The 23,135-nt window shown below is 44.4% G+C and overlaps 1 protein-coding gene across 1 annotated transcript; it reads left to right on the top strand.

Annotated features, from left to right (window-relative positions):
• The first annotated feature begins 8,240 nt into the window (after positions 1–8,240).
• On the top strand, positions 8,241–22,475 carry LOC308109882 (von Willebrand factor A domain-containing protein 7-like). Its single transcript, XM_080463712.1, has 18 exons — positions 8,241–8,414; positions 10,415–10,629; positions 11,135–11,339; positions 12,714–12,799; positions 12,912–13,005; positions 14,138–14,266; positions 14,336–14,522; positions 15,094–15,263; positions 15,374–15,486; positions 15,595–15,711; positions 15,835–16,038; positions 16,125–16,260; positions 16,352–16,504; positions 16,623–16,715; positions 18,841–18,950; positions 19,039–19,203; positions 19,891–20,214; positions 21,350–22,475. Exons 2-18 carry the CDS (start codon positions 10,429–10,431, stop codon positions 21,779–21,781), a joined length of 2,919 nt encoding a protein of 972 aa, XP_080319838.1. The 5' UTR covers positions 8,241–8,414; positions 10,415–10,428; the 3' UTR covers positions 21,782–22,475.
• The last annotated feature ends 660 nt before the right edge of the window (positions 22,476–23,135 follow it).

Raw genomic sequence — 23,135 nt, 5'->3', positions numbered from 1 at the left:
CATATTGCAAAGTGGAGATTTGCACATGTTCTTTTAGAAAAGATTTATCAGGTGTCGGGACTAAAGTGGAATAAATATGATCGGTCGTGACTGGGATACTTTGCATGTTTTAAATGTCCCTCGGGTCTAAAACAACAGATTCAAAAGAGTGGGTGAAGTGAGAGGCTTGCTGAGGTGAGACAGACGAGTAGCTGACAGGAGGACTTCTGTACATCAGAGCATCTCTGAACTTGGCGCCGCTCGCCTCCACGTCAGGTTGGACTCCAGCTGTGAGTGGACGAGGTAAAGATATGCAGAACATCATGATGCTTTCTCGACCTTGATCTCTGTCTCCTTCTTCACAGTCACAAGATGAATACTACAGAGGGCGTTACTCCGAGCCACCACAACGGCATACTGGACTCCCATGACTTTGTTTTAGCGCTGGCTTCAGGCGCCACCAACATGATCCTGGGTCTCCCTTTGAATTTATATGTGATGATGCTGATAATGAGCAGAGGGGCTTTGGCCTCGGACTTCTTTTCTTTCAACCTTGCATTGTCGGAGATGATTTTCTCCTTATTCATTGTGTGCTATATGGTGTTTGTAACACTCGGATCATTTCCCTCTTTTGAAGCCTTCATGTTTTCAACTGGCTTGTTGTATACGGCGCGTCCTTTATTCCAGTGCCTCATCTGTGTTGACTGCTACGTCCGAGTCATCCACCCTGTGGTGTTTCTCAGGTATAAAGGCCTCAGGTACAAGGTGGCCTGTAGTAGTCTTGTCTGGCTGGTTACCTTTGGTAGCTGCATCTACTCAGTGTACACATATTCTAAGCCTGTGTACCTTTATGCATTCTTTACCCTGAACCTGCTCTTCTTATTTGTAATGCTCTCCTGCTGCCTCACCATCCTCAGGGCACTGAAGCTCCCGGGACCAGGGGAGACAACAGAGTGGACAAAGAGCAACACAATCAAGAGAAGAGCTTTTAAAACCATTCTATTCATTATGATTACCATGGCTGTTAACATTTTGTTATATATGGTTGTTATTCCATTGCAGTGCTGCATTGACAACATGGAATACATCAGTGCCCAAAGCATTTCCACGGGTTTAGCTTTACTATTTGGGTTTCTACAGCCTCTTCTCTATCTGCACAAGAATGAGAAACTAACCTGCTTCCTTTCTTTTAGAATAAATAAACACGCCATGTCAGAGAAAAGACACGCCTGAAAAGTACACGGCAGCTTGTAGTTTGTTCTCTTTGATTTTCATGGAGACGTTTTTCTTTCCTCCTGTGATTTATTTCATGTGATGGAAATGTTTAAAACAACAAACACGTCTTTGATAAGATTTCACTGCTGGATATGCTTCAGAGTGTGATGATGATGATGATGATGATGATGATGATGATGATGATAGAATCGATTTTACTGAATAGAATAATGTTTGTAACTCTTCTTAAAGCTTTGAACACTTGGGCACTTTTTATGTAACGTGTTGATAATTAGTTAAAACATCCATCTCCTCCCTCTTCTCCGTTCCCGGGTGATGGTGGTGTCAGTCTGAGCTCCGTCACCCAGATCACATTGCACCATTAAGAACCTTCCTGCAGGTGGAGAGCCCACAGGAAGGTGGAGAGCCCACAGGAAGGTGGAGAGCCCTCAGGAAGGTGGAGAGCCCACAGGAAGGTGGAGAGCCCACAGGAAGGTGGTGCCCGGCGTGGGACATGAACCCTCTACCTTGAGACTGAGTCTCATGCTCTACCTACTGAGCTGGCTGGGGGACATGGACCCTCTACCTTGAGACTGAGAGTCTGATGCTCTACCTACTGAGCTGGCTGGGGGACATGGACCCTCTACCTTGAGACTGAGAGTCTGATGCTCTACCTACTGAGCTGGCCGGGGGACATGGACCCTCTACCTTGAGACTGAGCTGGCCGGGGGGATTACAAACTAAATACCAAAAACACGGCTTTTTAAAATATGTATATAATGATTGATTATCGAAATGTATTGGGTGAATAAAATATATGTTTGCATTGTGTGTTTGTGTTTGAATGTGTAATTAAGAGGAAGCTAAAGGTGGATACATCACATATAGAAAGTATTTTGAATGAATGAGCTTTAAAAGTCACTTTGTCATCATTAGAATCAGAAGATGAGCACGCGCCTGTTCTACTGTCTCTGTTACTTCAAACCAGATGTGCCTCACTTCTTTTAGTTAGTTCCACTTTATTTCATGTGTGAATATGGATTGATTGACATTATTGTTGAGGGATTTTTTTTCTGTTGTTTTCCAATCTTCTAAAATATTTATTTTAATAACTGTAATACAGAGTATTGAGGAGAGGTTATCACACAACAGCACCACCAAGGAATTCTGCTGCTATTTGAGCTGACAGGCTGATATTTTGTCAAATTATTTTCTGAAAATCTTTTTTTTTTTTTAAGCAAGGTATAGTTGTGAATAATACTTTGTGTTTAGATGTACTTAAATCTCCAAGAAACAAAACCTTCCCTTGAAGCAGGAATAGGAACATTCCCTTGAAGCAGTCCCACAGTCTAGTTCCTGGTTGGTTTGGCTCACTGGTCCTCAGTATGTCCAGTTCAGACAATGTGTGATTGTCTGGACAGGATTAGTGAACGAGAAACAACAGCATTCACTTATATTGAGCTCAGTACTCTTATTACAGTAATACTATTCATCGACTGCACATGGTGTTTGCGTTCACTTGTCATGTGTAAATGAAGCTTTTCCTCACACCAGCTGCTTGTATTGCAGGTGGAAGGTTCTACATGGAGTAAAACTCATAACTCCTGTTTGTTCACCGGTTCAAGCAAAGAGAAATATTTGAGCGTTTTGTCACTAAAGGTCTCAAACTAACAGATCTTCTTCTCAAATAGACCAAACTTCACTGTGTGCTGCTCAGGATGTGGTAAGTTTGGATGTGATGTGCTTTTTAACTGTGACACTCCTTTTATATGCAAACATCTTTATGACCGAGTGCCTGGAAAGTAAATAAAATAGACTTCAGTACAATCAACGTGACTGAAAGTGAGAGTCACTGTCTTCTAAAGAAAAGTGGTCGGATATACAAACATCTGCTTTAGAGCAATGTTCTACTAATGTACACATCCATTAAAATCTATCGAGGAAGATGAACAGTAAATCTGGCTGCATGTTTTAATAGATTAGTTTCTATCATGTGAAGTCATCAGTTAAAACATTTGTTGTCATTGTGCAAAGTTCTTCCTTTTCTTTTTCCACTCCTTCCTTCCATGAGCCTGTTTCTTGTATTGTCACGTGATTCACATGTTCAGAATAAATAAACAAACAAATGAATAAATAAATAAAAAGCCCCTCTGTGTGAATGTGAGTGCATCCTGGCCCCGCCCACACTCAGCTGTGATTGGCTCCAGGCTGGATGGAAGGACACTTGTTGGTCATTGATCTCAGCTGTTTAGTTGCTTCTTCTTTCCATTAGTTCATAAATCCCATTTCTGTTTCCCTTCTGAAGTAGAGGTACAACAACCAGTACAACACCTGCTCCTCTTTCTCCTTCTCCTGCTGACTTTAATTCTCAAACATCTATTGTTGAGCTGCCAGGATCCTGAAGTGCAGGTATGTAACTTCATATTTTGTTCAGTAATGATCATAATAATACCAACAACCGAGCACCCTACATAAAATGCAGCTATAACACAAATCTACTGGATACCTTTTCCAGAGGTCATTCGTCCAATAAGTTAAGCAAAATGTAAAATCAATTCAAACTGAAATGAGCAACCAGTGCAGTGTTATAAATACACATGTTCAGTAAAAATGTGTATTCAAGCAGCTGAAGTGTAAGCTCTTACCTCAACTGTCTGTAGTTTCAGATGTTAGTGTGTGTCTGTCTCTGTAGGACTTGCTCGATATAAAATAGGACTGTGTTGTATTTGCACTATGTAGATCAATTGAATTAGAGGTTAGATCGAGGGATAAACACATTTTTACATTTTTATTTCTTAATTAATTTGAATGCGTCAGTGCATATTGATGAACAGACAGTGCTGTAAACAAAGTGTAGGTCCTCAGTAGAACTCCTGACATGAAGCTGTTTAGTTTCTGTCGCCATCTACTGTCTTGAACATGCTTGTACTTCTTCCCCCAGGGTTCCTCTCAGGATGTGAGCAATGACTCCAGTGACATGTTGGATGACTGCTGGTCTGAAGCAACAATACAGAAACGGGACGCCTGTCGAGTGAACTTCAGTCAATCCTGGAGCGGTGCGAAGCAAAGCCTTGGAGTTCCTGCACACATTACATGGAGAAACATCGTTCACTCGCTCTGTATATGGAAATAGAAGCGATGCTGCGGTCTGTCACAACAGAGACGAACCAAACCAAAGTGAGAAGGACATATTTGAGCCGCACTCCCTTTATTCCTCTTTCAGTGAAGCCATCCAGATTCTGAGACACAGCCAGGTCACGTGTCTTCAAACAAACTACAGAACAGAAACACCTTTAAGTCCGAACATCTTAAATCAGCAGGTTCGTCTCAGCACCTTCACGCTCGACTTAAAGAAGTGGAGCTCCACATGTGCGTCATGTTTCCAGGTCTACTCGTGCTTTTGTGCTGATGTAACCTATTACTCCTCCCTGAAACACAATGACCAGGCGCTGATTCCAGCTTGTGAGGTTTTTAAAGTGGCAGACATCCAGAGAGAAACGAAGGCATGTCCAGCCATCTACTCGCTCCAGAGCAACATGAACTGTGTTTATGACAGAGGCGGTAATAATCTGCACCCTATATCAGTGTTTCCAGTGCAGGGATTTAGGTTCCTTTTCATTATTGTGTGCATCATCATCATATTCTTTGTGCTACTCTGTCATTGTGAAAGTGTGTTAGAAGAAATCCGCTCATGACAGGTCATTTCTCTGTAAATCACAGAAATATATCAGGTCAGCAAGTTTATGTGGAATGTTGAGTTTTATGTTTTATTAAGAACACGGAAATATAATTGCAAATACAGTTGGTCACTTTGCTCTTGATTTTCCAGAGTCGCTGTGTTGCAATGATTGTCCAAAAGAGAATTTTGAAACTTCCGAGATGTTGTAACTCACTTATAGGCTGAGGTCGGCCCGTCTGAGCAACGCGTTCATAAAGTCGAGCTGTGTAGAGGATGAGGAAGGATTTTCATTTTCCTGGAATTGATGTTGAAGAGTACCAGACAACTGGAGAACTTACATTTAGTCACTGTATTCACAAACAAGCAACAGGTTATTTCTCTATCCATCTCCCTGACCATCATTAGGGAACCTGTCTCGATGTTCAGGGTTCCTCTCCTCTCACAGTGAAAAAGAGTTTGAGGTTATTTTGTCACTCTAAACTGCCCCTGACTGGATGATTGTGACTGGTGCTGTTTGCCCTGTGGTAACCCGTCCAGGGTGGAGCTGCAGTCCCAGTCCCTTTGCTCATCGATGTGGAGTCTGATGTCGTGTTAAGATCTGCTCTTTGTTTGCTGATCAGCTCTGAAATGAACCGGTACGTTCCTGTCACATCATTACCGCATGACATCATGGATCAAACAAAACAAAACAAACTTAAACTGGGGAACATACAGGTATTATGTTCCTGCACTGTGATATTGAGTTTTAAGTTCACTGCTATTATAACCTCATGCCTCCCGTCACTGGATATCAACAGGAAGTTCATCTTCAATTCCAATCACATTCTTTCAGATGATGGTTGGACAGCAGAGAAAACCTGAGCTCAGTAGTGTTAACACCTTTTTAAGAGTGAACAGGTGGAGGTATGCCAGCTCCTTCAGTCCCTCCAGACAGAGAACAACTTTATCTTCTTCACTCTGTCGTTTCAGTTTGAGAACAATGACTCAGTCTCTGTCAATATTTCAAACAAAACCTTCAGCACAAAGCATGCCGTTGAGCAAGAGGCCGGCGTTCTGACAACGTGCACCTTGTGCAGGTCGGCGCTCCACATGAGGTGTGTTGAAACTGGTTTTAGGGTTAAACCGTGGGATTGTGTTGAAGGCTCTTAGTCTGGATGTTATATTCACAGTTCTACTATCATGGCACACTCACAAGACAGATGATTAAAGCTTTACCACTTCCACCCACTGAAACAGGATTTTCATGACATATTTCTGGAAAGACTTTCCATGACTGCCAACGTTTCATGATCAAAAGAGAACTTGACAGGCAGGATCACGGCCACAGATGCATCACTCACAGAATATTTCAGAACTGATCATGTCAACATAATGCTTGTTGCACAACTGGACTCGGGCGCACAGCGTGTGGGTGGAGGAGCGTTTCCTCCTAAACTCTGATGGAAGGAGAAGAGGCTGTGACAAACTGAGATGTGGGGTCACTGGGAGAACAATCACACAAAAACAATCCAAACGTTCACATTGGGTGAATATTCTGTATGATGGAAGGTTGTGTGCCTCCATTGTTACTCTCTTGTTTATTCTTTACAGGCTCCACCCACCAGCATGTCAGTTTGTTCTGTCAGAGCAGATCCAGATCTTTAGCACTGATTTACCCACAAATGAGTGATTGGTTGGAACTTAGGTCACATGGATTCTACCTGCCTCCTTACAGCGGTCGTCACTCATTCCCCATGACGATTGCTGGAGGCGGAGTGAGTGTGTGTGTGTGTGTGTGTGTGTGTGTGTGTGTGTGTGTGTGTGTGTGTGTGTGTGTGTGCGCGCACAGATTTCTCCATTTACCTTTATCAAAGTATGGGACATTTCATATTTTAACATTTTGTTTTCAGTACTGGAGTGGAAATCCCACTTGGCTGTGTATCTTTGTAAAACAGGAAATTGTCACTGACACTCTGGCAACGTGAGCTCCTGGTCCTGGAGGTGAGCTACTGGTCCTGGAGGTGAGCCCTTAGTCCTGGAGGTGAGCTCCTGGTCCTGGAGGTGAGCTACTGGTCCTGGAGGTGAGCTACTGGTCCTGGAGGTGAGCCCTTAGTCCTGGAGGTGAGCTCCTGGTCCTGGAGGTGAGCCCTTAGTCCTGGAGGTGAGCTCCTGGTCCTGGAGGTGAGCCCTTAGTCCTGGAGGTGAGGTCTTGGTCCTGGAGGTGAGCTCTTGGTCCTGGAGGTGAGGTCTTAGTCCTGGAGGTGAGGTATTGGTCCTGGAGGTGAGGTATTGGTCCTGGAGGTGAGCTCTTAGTCCTGGAGGTGAGCTCCTGGTCCTGGAGGTGAGCTCTTAGTCCTGGAGATGAGCTCTTAGTCCTGGAGATGAGCTCTTAGTCCTGGAGATGAGCTCCTGGTCCTGGAGGTGAGCTCTTAGTCCTGGAGGTGAGCTCTTAGTCCTGCATGGTTGTTGTGTGTCTTTGCACACCTGGATGTAATGAGTGGCTCATTATCAGGCTTTCTGCAAAGCTTTCTTGACAGATTTAGAATAAGTTGTGTCAGAGCAGGAAGACCTCCAGGACCTCCAGGACCTCCAGGACCTCCAGGATCTAACCAGATCCATTTACAAAAAGTCAGGACCAATATGTGCTGTGTGTCGGGTCTCATGTGACATGGAGGGGCCATACAGTCCAAATGATTGGTGGTAAAGTACACACACACACACACACACACACACACACACACACACACACACACACACACACACACACACACACACACACACACACACAAAAGTTTCTGTTATCTACAGTTAAACTCAGTAATAACGGTGTGTTTGCTGCGCTCTGTTAATGTTCCAGAGGTTCAGTTTCTTCTGATAATGATTGAAGCACGTGTGGTAGAAGTTCTCAGTATCTCAGTTTAGTGATGGCGTTTTAACTGAAACATCCTAAACGTGCTGCCCAACTTGACTTCTAAATACCTGAAGCCCTTCAGATGAACTTATTGTACAAAGTCTTCATTGGAATGACTGTAGAACAAAATACCTCATTTCCTTTTACTGAAGACCTGGGAGAGTTTGGAACTCTCTAAAATATAATGCGTCCATGTGTGAAGGCGTGAACCAACGCATCAGTGAACCTGGGTGGAGGCTCACAAAACAAGTTACAGGGAATTGTTTTACAAAGGTTTTAAAATGTCCAACGTCTTATTTACCTGGACGCAACAGTGTGTGTGTGTGTGTGTGTGTGTGTGTGTGTGTGTGTGTGTGTGTGTGTGTGTGTGTGTGTGTGTGTGTGTGTGTGTGGAGGGAGGGAGGGAGGGAGGATTCTATTCAGCTCTGTTTCTTTAGAAACAAACCTATAAGAGGAAGGAATGAAGATGCATACACTGCATTTCCTGGGAAACACACACACACACACACACACACACACACACACACACACACACACACACACACACACACACACACACACTGTTTTTAGATAACATAAAAACCTGCTCGTCCACACGTTCTAAATAAAGACAGTAAATATTGAAGTCGGACAACCTGAAGAGACACAAAGGTAAGAACTAAAACAGAAGTGTAAAATAACCATTTGTATATTGTAACGTGACTTTTTTTTAAATCTTTAAATGATTTATTTGCATTAAAAAAAATGGCATACGTCTACTCCATCCTAAAATATCTTTTAAAATAGGATCATCATTCATTTCCATTTATTTGCACAGATTATTTCAAAAACCATTGGCAAGTCAAATGTATTTATCACAATATTTATGCACAGGAGCATTACCATAAAAGTGTATTCATACTAAATATTAAATTAAAAAAACATTTGGTCATGTTTTTGCTTGCTGTTGCAAAATGTAAAATCATCATTATTTCCTCTCATTGTAGATTTTGTCTGAAGCTTTCTCTTAAGGTGATTTGTTTTGTAAACGTCACTTCTTTACATGTAGTTTGATACCAATAACCACGATTTGAAACAAGCACAGATGTGTAAATACTGTATGTTGCTGCAGTGGTAGTAACTTTACAGACAATGAGAACTACAATAAACACTGAAGAAATCCACCGTCTGCTTCTTGCAGGTTATCCTCCTGCTTCATAAGATGAGAATGTTCAGTATCACTAACCCAGCTCCACAGTTTGAGAAAAAAGTACATATATAAAGACATAAAAACAATTTGACAGCATTCCTACAATTTATTGTATGAATGCATTTAATAATTCTATTTGTCGAACGTTCGTCTGACGAAAGCCTTGACATTTGACGAAATCGTTAAAATGTCCAGGGTTTTACATGATGCACCTGAACGCATCACGAACAGCTGTCATCTCCTGGAGTTAGAACCGGACCAACATGGCGCTCGGACAAAAACTCTCTTTTATTACTGAAAAAGTTCAGAGAAATGTGTTTCTGAAAGCACTAGAGGAGAGAAATAAACTGCAGTTGAAAAGTTTAAACGCCGCATCACAGACGTGTGGCTGCTGCGAGGGGGCGTGGTCTGCTGTGAGGGGGCGTGGCCTCCGAGTTCGGCAGCTTCTTCTCGGAGTATGAACAGTCCTGCAGAAAAAGCTTTTTTTTCAGCAGCTGGCTGACGTCACTGCCGAACTTTCTTCTTGTTCTTATGGGTTCAAAAAGGGAGGATGCAGGAGCCTTTACGCTTGACGTGTCTGGAGCTCCGCATGGCTCCGTGCGGCCGAATTACGTTTTTCCAGTAGCCATGCCCCCCCCGTGCGGCCGAATTACGTTTTTCCAGTAGCCACGCCCCCCCGTGCGGCCGAATTACGTTTTTCCAGTAGCCACGCCCCTCCGTGCGGCCCTGTTCACGAGGACGTTGCCGCTCCGTGCGCCTCCAAAATGTTTGTGCTTAAACATTGCGGAGCTGCAGAGGAGGAGGACTGAAGACGGTTTTAAAGACACGAAAGGCTTGAAGCTGCACATCCACCCTGGACACACAACAATAGTTCCATTCTCCACGGCAGGACCACCTGCTGGTGGCGGTACTACAGTATTACTTCTTCTGCTCTAATGTAATACTGTGGTGGAAGTGTGTTTGCGATGCGCTGCCCCCTGCAGTTTGGCAGCGGGAGCGCATGTAGTATAAATGTTACACACGTTCTCTCATGCTGAGTCCACACGTCTGAGTTCCGCACGTCACGCCTGTATGTCAAAGATCAAACAGCCTTGACTGTTATTTGCTTGTTTGATGTTTCATAAATACAATTAAGGGAAAGAGTTTTATTACATTTTAAGCGGTTTCATCTTTACCAGTCATTTTTAGTGGTTTGACTGTTTGAGTCGTTCTTGGACATTCAAGCAAATTTTTGCAACTTCTTTGCGATTCCTTCCGTAGTTTCTTCCCTTCTAATTGTTTAGTTTGAGCTGATTCAGCCTGTTTGATCTTCAGGACCTTCAGGACCCATCCATTCAGCTTGTTTTCGTTCCTGCACACCACAGCTTGTCCTCAGCTACTGGATGACTGATCAAATGCAAAAACTTTGATTGAACTTTGAACCGCAGCCTTCACTTCTGGTTTTTTTTTTCCTCCATTTCAGCTCAACTCTCCATCATGGGCTCCAGACACACTGTGCAGCTCCTGTTGGTGGTGGCCTCCTGTCTACCGGGTCTCGTTCAGGGTTTTCAGCCACTCTTCGTATTGGACGGGAAGTCCACCACCCACCGTGACATCACACACATGGCGATCCTCCGAAAAACTGCTGAGGTCTGCAGAGACATCGCAGAATCTGAGGGCCGGGATTTCACCCTGACGGTGAGTTGGAAAGTCACAATAAACCAAGAGGCTGAGCCACAGTGTAATATAGAAATACCTGGTCTGTCTATAACCTCTTCTCATTAGGTGATAATATCACAAGGACTGCTTGAGTAAACAATGCTGAAAATGTACACGTCCTCTACTGTAGCGTGATCAATTCTATTTAATAAAGAACATATCCCGGTTCACTGCTGGTCCTTGGGGGGGTCATGAACCTGCATGTTCTCAGTATCTCCCTTCAATGTGTACATGTGTCATGAAGCTGCTCATGAAGCCTGATAACAATCTGACATGTTGAAAACCAAACGCATCTAAACCAGCAGGAATGTGGCCCTACAGGTACAGGAGTGCCCATCTCTGATTCAGATCAGAAGTTCAGTAGAAAGGTCTCTTTATAATATCTCATGTACCAAACCACCGACTCTTTACAGGTACATTAAGAGACATGGGAGGAGAAGAGAAAACCTACCAAGCACTGACTTGTGATTTTCTTTCTCTTTAGATTGATAACAGCTTGTCGGCTGGCAAGGTGCAAAGGGCCTGTTCGTCAGACGGTTCCTCAGCTCTCCTCTCCACCGTCATTTTTCAAACCTCCATTGCCACCATGTACTTCAGCAACGCCATAGTGGATGTGGTTTTTGCGCTGAGCGAGGAGCATCACTTTGATGACGAGAGTTTCGAGGGAGGACGAGATCTCATCACAACCGGTACTCACCAGACAAAACAACCAAGAATCAATTCAGCGATTGAAGTTGATCTAGTTTATGGATAGCATTAATAATTTAATATTATTATATCGATTAATAAAGTAAAGTCTAAAGCATACCAAAAACATGGATGGAATTGGTGAAAAGTAAAAAATTTTAAACACGATGATTTTAAATGGCTTTTTTTTTTTTAATTAATGAAGTTTCGGTTTGTGCAGCACAATATTTTCTGGGTTCATTGGAATTCAGGGGCAGGTTTAGTGAAGTGGTATAAAAGGTATTCACTGGAGCCCACATACATTCATTTTCTATGAATCTCTACCTCTGATCACAGACAATTAATGTACAGAGCAAAACACCATCCATCGTCCAGCTTAGGGTGGTGGGACACTAGGTCCAGTAGATTTTGAAAGAATGGTGAGGAACATTTTTGACATTCACACCTCAGAGCAAATTTAAAGTCACCTCAAGCATTGAATTAACCTCAAGCATTGAATTAACCTCAAACATTGAATTAACCTCAAGCATTGAATTAACCTCAAACATTGAATTAACCTCAAGCATTGAATTAACCTCAAACATTGAATTAACCTCAAACATTGAATTAACCTCAAGCATTGAATTAACCTCAAGCATTGAATTAACCCCAAACATTGAATTAACCTCAAACATTGAATTAACCTCAAGCATTGAATTAACCTCAAGCATTGAATTAACCCCAAACATTGAATTAACCTCAAACATTGAATTAACCTCAAACATTGAATTAACCTCAAGCATTGAATTAACCTCAAGCATTGAATTAACCCCAAACATTGAATTAACCTCAAACATTGAATTAACCTCAAGCATTGAATTAACCCCAAACATTGAATTAACCTCAAACATTGAATTAACCTCAAACATTGAATTAACCTCAAGCATTGAATTAACCTCAAGCATTGAATTAACCTCAAACATTGAATTAACCCAAAACATTGAATTAACCCCAAACATTGAATTAACCTCAAACATTGAATTAACCTCAAACATTGAATTAACCTCAAACACTGAATTAACCTCAAACACTGAATTAACCTCAAACATTGAATTAACCTCAAACATTGAATTAACCTCAAACATTGAATTAACCTCAAACATTGAATTAACCTCAAACACTGAATTAACCTCAAACACTGAATTAACCTCAAACACTGAATTAACCCCAAACATTGAATTAACCCCAAACATGTTTCTGATCTGCTAGAAAAGGCTCACACCTGCGTAGGGAGGCCACGATCCACACATTGAGGGGAATTGGAGTTCTGTTGCTCATGGAGGAGTATCAGTAATTCAGCGACTTGAGGCTGTTGGACATGACTGTTTTCTGCTCAGGTGTGTCTGCAGTGAAGGCGAGTGTGAAGCTGGAGAACTTTGTGGCGGGGCGGTGGACTCTGGGACGAGTCTGTCACACCCTACAGGTGGGACTGATCGTTATTCACTTACCAAGAGAATGTCAGGGTGAAGCAAAGCTTTGTCAAAACCCATATTGAGCGTGGCCTGCTGACTCACTCGTACATTGCGTGCGTTCAGGACTTCTACAGCCACAGCAACTGGGTGGAGCTGAACAACCAAGACCCATACGGCGCTCTGATCAAGCCGGACCAGCCTCTTGAGAACCTGGCAGGTGGGCTGCTGTGTCTGCAGAGCTACTGCCTGGACACACTGTATGGATACGCTTCAGTAGAAAAACACATCAGAGGCATTGCTACCTGTCACTTGTCTGTTGACAATCTCCCCTCCTGCTATGCACGCTCTCAAATCCAAGTCCACTGGTTCAAAAGTACATTGTTGTGAAATATTTCCAACATCTTTCACTCAAGGGACAAATACAGGTATGACTACTCTCTCAGTGCTTGCAGTGCCATTGCGAATAAAGAGGTAGTTGTCATTCAGTTTTAAGCATAATACACAGTAAAAATCTAGGATTTTAATTGGCAATAGACACTACTCAGTAACTCTGTAATCACCAAATCTGACTGGGGAGCTCTCTGCTGTAAATTTGCAATATGTCAAATTTGGATTGTAAAACTAATCTCATAAAAATCTGCACAATTAAACACATTTCAGGCTGAGAAAGAAAGTTTATCAGACGATGACATTTATTTGACTCTAACAGCCACACTTAACATATTTGTTGGATTAGTTTAATTTAACTCAATTAATTTGACCTGCAGTTTTTTTTGTTTTTTTTTTACTTTGTCAAACAAATAAATGACTTCATGCCTTTTTTATTGGTTGTTTCTCCACAGCATGAACAGGGCAGGTTAGAATATGGAAAATATGGATCTATTTTTCAACACTGTCAGTCAATACAAACATATTTTCAAGATAGAACAAGCTAAAACTATAAATGCTCCTTTAGAAAAGGCTTATCCCACACCCACCTTTACATCAGATTGTAAATCTTGTCAGCCGTTTATTTCTTTTGTCTGTCGTAGTCCCATTTAACCAGCCCCCGCCCATCTGTAAAGGTTGGAGGTGGCTAAAGTTGATCAGTTTAGTTTTTGTCAGTCCAAGAATAAGTACTTTAGTCTAGTTTTGGTCAGCGTCACACAAGTTTTTCTGAAGTAGTTGTATTGAACATTAAATTATTTGAGTCCATCTCTTCTCACGTTTTCTCTCGTCCTTCATGTAGAAACCATGTTGAAGAACTTGTCCTTGCAGAAATCCTGGTTTAATAATGGGACCAACACATGCAGACATGGAACATGTTCTGATGCTTTTGCATGTTTATTTTTTCTCGCCCTTCTCTTCAGGACCAACGACACCAACATGTAGAAACTGTACAGACAACAACTGTGCTGAGAACCTGCTGCCTGACCTGCTGCAGCAAGGCCTCATCACTTCAGGCTACTTCAACATCTTCTCCGGAGCAAAACCTGCAGGTGACTTAGAAAAATGTGAATTCTGCTCTAATTCTGTGAATGCATCTAAAAGCATTCTTCCTCTTTCAGGTAAATGCAGCCATGGTGGATTTTTTGACAGAACAAGCAGGAGGGATCCGGTAGGAGGCATCAGTAAGGACGGGGTTGGGTCCAGTCACGGCTCGCTCCACCACGAAGCAGCTCTTGTGGCTGTTAATGCCACTATAGAGCTGCTGGAGGACATCAGAGCAGCTGTTGGAAACATCCACTTCCTGCGGTATGGGTTGACTTTTGGTTCAGCTGAGATCTATTCACAAAGCAGCGACTACAACAGTCCTCTCAAAGCACTTAATCTTTCAATAAATAACTAGAACGGGCACCATGCATTACAAGGTGATTCCATCCAACCACTCCTTCCATCATTTGTCATGGTTGTTTGAATTGCTTCATCAAAGGGAATCATTTTTTACTGCAAATCCCACATGATCAGGTACTGTCAATAAAATAAAAGTAAAAATATGAATACCAGAAATCATGGATCAACATGAGCCGAGGCTGCTGGAGATGAGAGAGAAAGTTGATGACATAAATTAGAGAAGAGCTTTGGAAACGTGTCGCCACATATGAGTAATTGTCAGGCCGCACAAAAGAAAAGAAACAGGAATAACTTGATGCGGCTGACAAACAAAAAATGAAATCAAAACATTAGTTTAATGTCTTCTGAGGACTGATTGACTAAAAAGCTGTGTTAATGTAATAATCTCTGGCCATGCTCAACAGAATCATCCAGATAAGATAATGACATGAGAGTGTAATGATGTTGGGTTTTTTCTGTTGTCTTTCTGCAGATTGATGGGCCTCTCCCAGTCATCTGTGCTGTGTTTTGTCATTGACACAACAGGCAGTATGAGTGACGACATCGCTGAGGCAAAGCGGGTTTCCTTTCAAATAATTGACAGCAAGAGGGGAACCCCCCAGGAACCCTCAGCTTACATACTGGTACCATTCAATGACCCAGGTTGGAAACATTAACAGTTGTTCTTAGCAATAGCAAACATAGATGAACTTATTTTGCAATAAATGTGAATGTTAAAGCTAAAAATATAAGAGAATCTGATCTTTATCTAGGTTTTGGGCCTCTGATGATGACAGCGGATGCTAATATGTTCAAAGACAGTATTAACAAGCTGTCTGCGAGTGGAGGTGGAGACATCCCAGAGCTGTGCTTGTCTGGCCTGCAGGTGAACTGTTCAGTGAACTCTTCTTGTACTCAAATATTCTCATTACCTTTTTTGTGCTCACCGCTTAGAGGATGATATAATTGACCATGTTTTGTTTGTGGATAATAGCTTGCCCTGACGGCTGCTCCACCCTCCTCTGAGATCTTTGTCTTCACCGACGCTCCGGCTAAAGACGCTGATCTGAAGAGCACCATCACCGCCCTTATAGAAAGCTCCAAGTCTGTGGTGTGAATCAGATTCTAACTACCGTCGCTTTATCAGTGTTGCTTCACCTCAGGAATACCATCCCAGCATACTACCTCATCACCAGGCGTGTTCTTCCAACGCGGCTGCTGCTTGGTGTTTCAGGTAACCTTCATGCTGACGGACGTCCTGGCCAGTCGCCGGCGCCGCAGAGGCTCACAGGGTTTGATTCCTCGCGCAATGAGCCAAGCAGACGCTCAGCTGTACCGTGACCTGGCTCAGGCCTCTGGAGGTCAGGCCATCGAGGTCACCAAGTCGGACCTCTCTGCGGCTACAAGTGTCATCGAGGACTCGTCAGCCAGCGCTGTGGTGAGACGACAGACAAAGACAATCCTGTCAGGCTGAAGACGATACTGTGAGACATCGTGAAGTGCTTGTTCCTCTTCTTCTTTCAGGTGACACTGTTCCAGGTGGTGGTCAATCCTGGAAGGACTGACAACTTTACTTTTACTGTGGATGGTTCGTTGAAGAACTTAACTGCCTACATCACAGGAGGCCCTTCCCTCTCCTTCACGCTCACCAGCTCCACAGGTGCCGTTATGACTGAAGGAGTTTCTGCTCAATCACCCATTAAACATGTTCTCAGGTTTTGGGATTAACAGGGACGTGTCCTCTTTGTCAGGTGCGTCTCAGAGTTCCAGTGAGTCCAGCGGTCCTTTGGGATCAATGACCACTGCAGGAAATCTGCATCGTTTAAGCCTCAACGCCGACAATCAAACAGGACCGTGGAGCATCAGTGTGAACTCTGATCAGCCCTACTCTGTTAAGGTTACAGGTCCGTGACATGTTCAGGATCTGCCTCTGAGATTGAACATTTACATCTTTGTGGTTGTTTGTTTGCATGTTGCCAGTGTCTGTAACCAATCTATTATTTTTGTGTCTGTGTACATCAGGTCAAAGTTCAGTAAGCTTCATCTTTAACCTTGTGGATTCATACCATGGAGCCCACGGGGACTTCAGTCTAAAGGAGGGACGTCCTCTCTCAGGTCCCAGTCCTTTCACGTCTTTTTTTTTTAAATCATTTTTACACTTTCCATAGTTCTAATGTGAAGGCAGTTCTGCTCTTTTATCTCATACTCTCAATGCCATATTATAGCAATAAAGAACCAACTCTGAGTTCTTCGTAATGCAGCTCAACTCAAATGGTTCTCTTAGTTTTCAGTATTTGTGCAGATTATATTGAGGGCAGTCCCCCGGCCAGCTCAGTAGGTAGAGCAGGAGACTCTCAGTCTCTAGGTAGAGGGTTCATGTCCCCCGGCCAGCTCAGTAGGTAGAGCAGGAGACTCTCAGTCTCTAGGTAGAGGGTTCATGTCCCCCGGCCAGCTCAGTAGGTAGAGCAGGAGACTCTCAGTCTCTAGGTAGAGGGTTCATGTCCCCCGGCCAGCTCAGTAGGTAGAGCAGGAGACTCTCAGTCTCTAGGTAGAGGGTTCATGTCCCCCGGCCAGCTCAGTAGGTAGAGCAGGAGACTCTCAGTCTCTAGGTAGAGGGTTCATGTCCCCCGGCCAGCTCAGTAGGTAGAGCAGGAGACTCTCAGTCTCTAGGTAGAGGGTTCATGTCCCCCGGCCAGCTCAGTAGGTAGAGCAGGAGACTCTCAGTCTCTAGGTAGAGGGTTCATGTCCCCCGGCCAGCTCAGTAGGTAGAGCAGGAGACTCTCAGTCTCTAGGTAGAGGGTTCATGTCCCCCGGCCAGCTCAGTAGGTAGAGCAGGAGACTCTCAGTCTCTAGGTAGAGGGTTCATGTCCCCCGGCCAGCTCAGTAGGTAGAGCAGGAGACTCTCAGTCTCTAGGTAGAGGGTTCATGTCCCCCGGCCAGCTCAGTAGGTAGAGCAGGAGACTCTCAGTCTCTAGGTAGAGGGTTCATGTCCCCCGGCCAGCTCAGTAGGTAGAGCAGGAGACTCTCAGTCTCTAGGTAGAGGGTTCATGTCCCCCGGCCAGCTCAGTAGGTAGAGCAGGAGACTCTCAGTCTCTAGGTAGAGGGTTCATGTCCCCCGGCCAGCTCAGTAGGTAGAGCAGGAGACTCTCAGTCTCTAGGTAGAGGGTTCATGTCCCCCGGCCAGCTCAGTAGGTAGAGCAGGAGACTCTCAGTCTCTAGGTAGAGGGTTCATGTCCCCCGGCCAGCTCAGTAGGTAGAGCAGGAGACTCTCAGTCTCTAGGTAGAGGGTTCATGTCCCCCGGCCAGCTCAGTAGGTAGAGCAGGAGACTCTCAGTCTCTAGGTAGAGGGTTCATGTCCCCCGGCCAGCTCAGTAGGTAGAGCAGGAGACTCTCAGTCTCAAGGTAGAGGGTTCATGTCCCCCGGAGAGCTCAGTAGGTAGAGCATAAGACTCTCAGTCTCAAGGTAGAGGGTCCATGTCCCTCAGAGTTGTTACCAGGCACTACAGGGTCTCGGTCTATTTTCTTCAGGTTGCAGTCGATCCCAGGTACGTAGCACACCTACTTCCACTATTACACAGACTGGTACACAGACAACAGCTTTCCTGTCAGTGACAGGAAACACTTATAAAGTTTTAATAAAACAGTATTTCCTTAGTTGTCTCCAGCTCCTAACAAATTACACATTCTGGTAAAATATAAACAAATTGCAGCCAGAAGTAACTATGGCTTTAGGGTTTTATATTGTCTTATGTGGCGTAAAGCACTTTGTTGGCGGTCTTTTGCTTTTAGAGACAGAAGACCACCAGAGGGAGACGTCACTGTCCACCTGCAGCTGTCCATACAAGAGTTATTGTCAGATTACCAGTTTTCTGTTATATATCTAGATTTATTTTTTCCTATCTTTCCTTTGCCAGTTAATGTTTATTGGCTGTGTGCTCAAATATAAAATATTCCCAACCACACATCTGCATTGAGCTGGCTGAGTGGCTGTTCAGCTGGCATCATTAAAGCAAGTGGATAGTTTTCACACTCGGGGCCCTTCCTGCTGCAACCAGGGATTTAATATACATCTTACAAACTCTACCTTTCAAAACATTTTGGGGAATTTATTTGGATTTTGAAGCCTTCAGAAGCAGCACGGATGTTGATTGGAACGTCTCTGCAGCTCGATCAAGTGATGGTTAATGGACATTGAAACGTTTAATTAGGATGAGCCAGCGGTGTGACTTTCTTCTTCCAGGTGGAAACGCCAGCATCCTGGTCACTGTGACAGGAAGTGACACCATAAATGTGACAGAGGTCATTCTGTTTGACAGCTCAGGACCAACAGAGGTCAACGGATCATTGCAGGCATGTTAAAATATGTCTGGCATGTACGGATGGCACACCTAATTTTGGTGAATCATTGGCTGAGACATAATCATTTCTTTTCACGCAGTCGATGGGAAGTGGTCATTTCCTGGTGACATTTACTGAAGTCCCGGCAGGAAACTTTGTGCTTCTGCTGAAAGGCGAGGACAGCAGCTCGACCTCCAGATCCTCACCGAGTGTCTTCCAGAGACAGGCCTCCACACAAATCAAAACCTCCAGCATCTCCATCACGGTGAGAAATAGAACGGTGTGCTTCTTGTTTGTTGAGGTGAAGCGCTTCAGGATCTTTTAATATTATCAATGACATGTCAATGGCGTGTATCTCTTGTTTACCTGCATACTCCACTATCTTTATATGGTTCTTGAACTTATACTGTTTCTGAATACATATTAACATATTAACATATTAAGGAAAACCAGAGCAGAATCACTTTCCTGAAGTTTCACTGTAGTGACTTCCTATTTCAGGCCATCAGTATTATATAAAATCTATTTAAAAGTGTGAAACTGACCAGAAATACTCTTGTTCCTGGATATATAGAAAAAACCAAAACCAAAAATAGCATTTAAATGCCATGTGATGCTTTTCTTGCTGGATAGATCTTTGAGTAATAAAGTCCACCAATTTCATGTTTTTTGAAAACTCCTGTGTTATGACTGACTAGTTGTCCACACTTGTGGAATAGTAGCTCTTTTTTTAAGCCACTTCATTTAATGCAAAGAGGCAAAACTAAACTATTGGTCTGATTATGAGCAGTATGAAGCAGACGCTTCCTCAATCTATAGCACAACCATTTTATTATCTATTAATGATTATTACGTTGGTATGCTTGATTTGCAAGAAATGTTAAGATATGAAGAATTCACCCGAAGCTAATAAATGGTTACTTTCCCTGCTCCTCTCCAACATCGTGTCCAGGCCCAAACCAACACTACCAGTGTGGAACCAGGCACCACCGTCTCCATCCCTTTCACAGTCGCTGCGACAACAAACGGCGTCGTCAATGACTCTTCAGCGGGGATTTTCAAAGTACAAGCCAACAATGACCGCAGCTACGCTTCCACCTCTCCCGGGTCTGTTTCCATTGAAGCAGGCAGCGGCGGTAAAGCTAACGGCACCGTCACCTTGACCGTCCCCTCCAGCGCGGCATCTGGAACAGACGTGACTCTCACCCTCGAGGCGGAAAATGAAGCTGCTGCAGACGTCAACTATGCTGTCCTCAGGTTTTCTGTGGCTGCCAAGGTAAAAGACACAAGGGGGTTTGAAGCAGAGTTTTACTCTATGCAAATTCCTTCTATGATAATGTTCTTTTTCCTGGTGATTATTGTGTTCACCACTTCCAGACTTTCCATTGGCAACAAATTGAACAGCTGTGATATTTTGTTCTGCCTTCAAGTTTTAGAAATTGGTTCATCTAATCCAGGGGTGTCCAACCTCGGTCCTCCAGGGTCTCTGTCCTGCAGGGTTTAGCGCCTCCCAGTTGCAACACACCTTGTTGCATTGAGGGGCTCGTTATTGGGCTTTTTCACAACCTTGGTGATGACATCATCATTAGATTCAGGTAAGATGCAGCAGGGAGGAGCTAAATCCTGCAGGATAGGGGCCCCGGAGGACCGAGGTTGGAAGGACAGGAGCCCTGGAGGACCGAGGTTGAAAGGACAGGGGCCCCGGAGGACCGAGGTTGAAAGGACAGGGGCCCCGGAGGACCGAGGTTGAAAGGACAGGGGCCCCGGAGGACCGAGGTTGGAAGGACAGGGGCCCCGGAGGACCGAGGTTGAAAGGACAGGGGCCCCGGAGGACCGAGGTTGGAAGGACAGGGGCCCCGGGGGACCGAGGTTGGAAGGACAGGGGCCCCGGGGGACCGAGGTTGGAAGGACAGGGGCCCCGGAGGACCGAGGTTGGAAGGACAGGGGCCCCGGAGGACCGAGGTTGGAAGGACAGGGGCCCCGGAGGACCGAGGTTGAAAGGACAGGGGCCCCGGAGGACCGAGGTTGAAAGGACAGGGGCCCCGGAGGACCGAGGTTGGAAGGACAGGGGCCCCGGGGGACCGAGGTTGGAAGGACAGGGGCCCCGGGGGACCGAGGTTGGAAGGACAGGGGCCCCGGAGGACCGAGGTTGGAAGGACAGGGGCCCCGGGGGGGACCGAGGTTGGAAGGACAGGGGCCCCGGAGGACCGAGGTTGAAAGGACAGGGGCCCCGGAGGACCGAGGTTGAAAGGACAGGGGCCCCGGAGGACCGAGGTTGGAAGGACAGGAGCCCCGGAGGACCGAGGTTGGAAGGACAGGGGCCCCGGGGGACCGAGGTTGGAAGGACAGGGGCCCTGGAGGACCGAGGTTGGAGACCTCTGCTCTAATCCATCTCCTTCCTGTTTCTGCAGGTGACTGATGTTAATCGTCCAGTGTGCCAGGAAGTCAGTTCTTCAACAGTGTGTCCCTCCTCTTCATCACTCTGCGCCTCATCCCAGTGGAAATTCATTGCAAATGTCTCTGATGGCATCAATGGCAGCGGCATTGAGAGCGTCACTCTCCGTCGGGGGAACGGTAGCCTGAACACCAGCACAGCGGTGGGAGCCGGGGGAGAGAACATCACCGTGGTTACCTACAGCGCCTCCTGCTGCTCTGGGATGGTGGAGATGACCGCTGTGGACAAAGTAGGGAATGTGGGGACATGTGTGGGTCGGGCCAGACTATCTAGCACAGTGGCTCCTGTTACTACACCTGCAGGAAGCACAACGTCCGCTGGAGGGAGCACCTTGAGAGTATCACACTCTCTTTGGCTCAGCGTTGTGCTTTCTGTCCTTTGGCGGTGAGAGACATGAATGGGAAGTTACTCTGGATGTGGAACTGGAGCGTGAGAACCAGCTATGGAATGTTAGAGGGTTTTGCACTCCCCAAAAATCATGCTGAGAGGTGAATTGCCTGTAATCATCTTTACAACAACATTTGTTTGGAATGAATGTGTGTTTTTCTTTCTATATTGGGCATGGATTCTATAAAAGGTATATTTGAATAATATAATCAATTCTGGAATATTTTCCCAGGATAATATGTCAGCACTGTTGGGAGTCCCGTATATTGTGGGGGATAAATTTTATATATTCTTTATTTGCACTTGCTCCACTCTGTTCACTTTTATTAAAGACACTAAAGTCTATAAAAACTTTGGTGAATGAGAGTCCTGCATTTGTGTTTCTGTTGGAAAACTTAAAGTCTTATGCAGAAAGCAATCACTACTTATTTGAGTTGATCACTTTTCACCTTTTGTTTACTAAACCATCGATCTGAAACAACTGACCCACGTCAGTACTATGTGTATCTACATCAATAATCATAATAATCTGAGTTTCTCAGCAAAGACAAAGGACACAGGCGTGGCATCCAATAAGGAAGTAAGCGTTAATAATTATATATTGTTATATTAGATAGATCAGATTAGATTAGATCTTTTTCATGTTTGTCCCTCAGCAGTGCTGTAAAATTAGTGCCACAATAAATTTGCATTGCAAAAGAATGTTTTTTACTACTCGTGTCGTAAAGTAATTTGAATTATTACTGATTCGGTGGGGCTGCAGAGTGGTAAAGACTTTATAAGAACAGCTGCAGTAAACAATTCAGACCTGTTGTAAAAGAGATTTAGAAAGTTTACATCACAGATTGCTGCTTCATCTCATTTGGTTCTTTTCCTCCGAAGGCCTGAGGCTCGGGATGTTTTCTTTCCAGAATATTTTGTAATGGTATCCCATCAATATGTTTAATTATCTAAAAAGAGGAGTCAACCACGAGGCCAGGGTGTTTCCTTGTTTGAATGATGTATGAATGAATTTATGAATTCTTTAAGCTATTATAAGTTAATTTTATTTAGCCAGGAGACCCACATTGAGATTAATAATCTCTTTTTCAAGTGTGTCCTGGAGAGCTGGGGGGACTGAGGGTCTTGCTCCAGGACCCCCAGTGCTTGTTTTTTGGGACTGTGGGAGAAACCAGAGAACCCGGAGGAAACACACGCACACACACACACACACACACACACACACAGAGAGAGAGAGAAAGGCCCTGTGTTCGAACCGACAACCTTCTGGCTGTGAGGCGACCACTGCTACCACTAACCACTACCACTAACCACTGCTCCACCAGACATGACTGGCCTGGTCCCTGTAAATACTG

Source organism: Lipophrys pholis (assembly GCF_963383615.2).
Source record: "Lipophrys pholis genome assembly, chromosome: 5".
NCBI classification, from domain to species: Eukaryota; Metazoa; Chordata; class Actinopteri; order Blenniiformes; family Blenniidae; genus Lipophrys; species Lipophrys pholis.
Note: the sequence above shows the minus strand (reverse complement) of the source record. Positions and strands in the feature narration are given on the sequence as shown.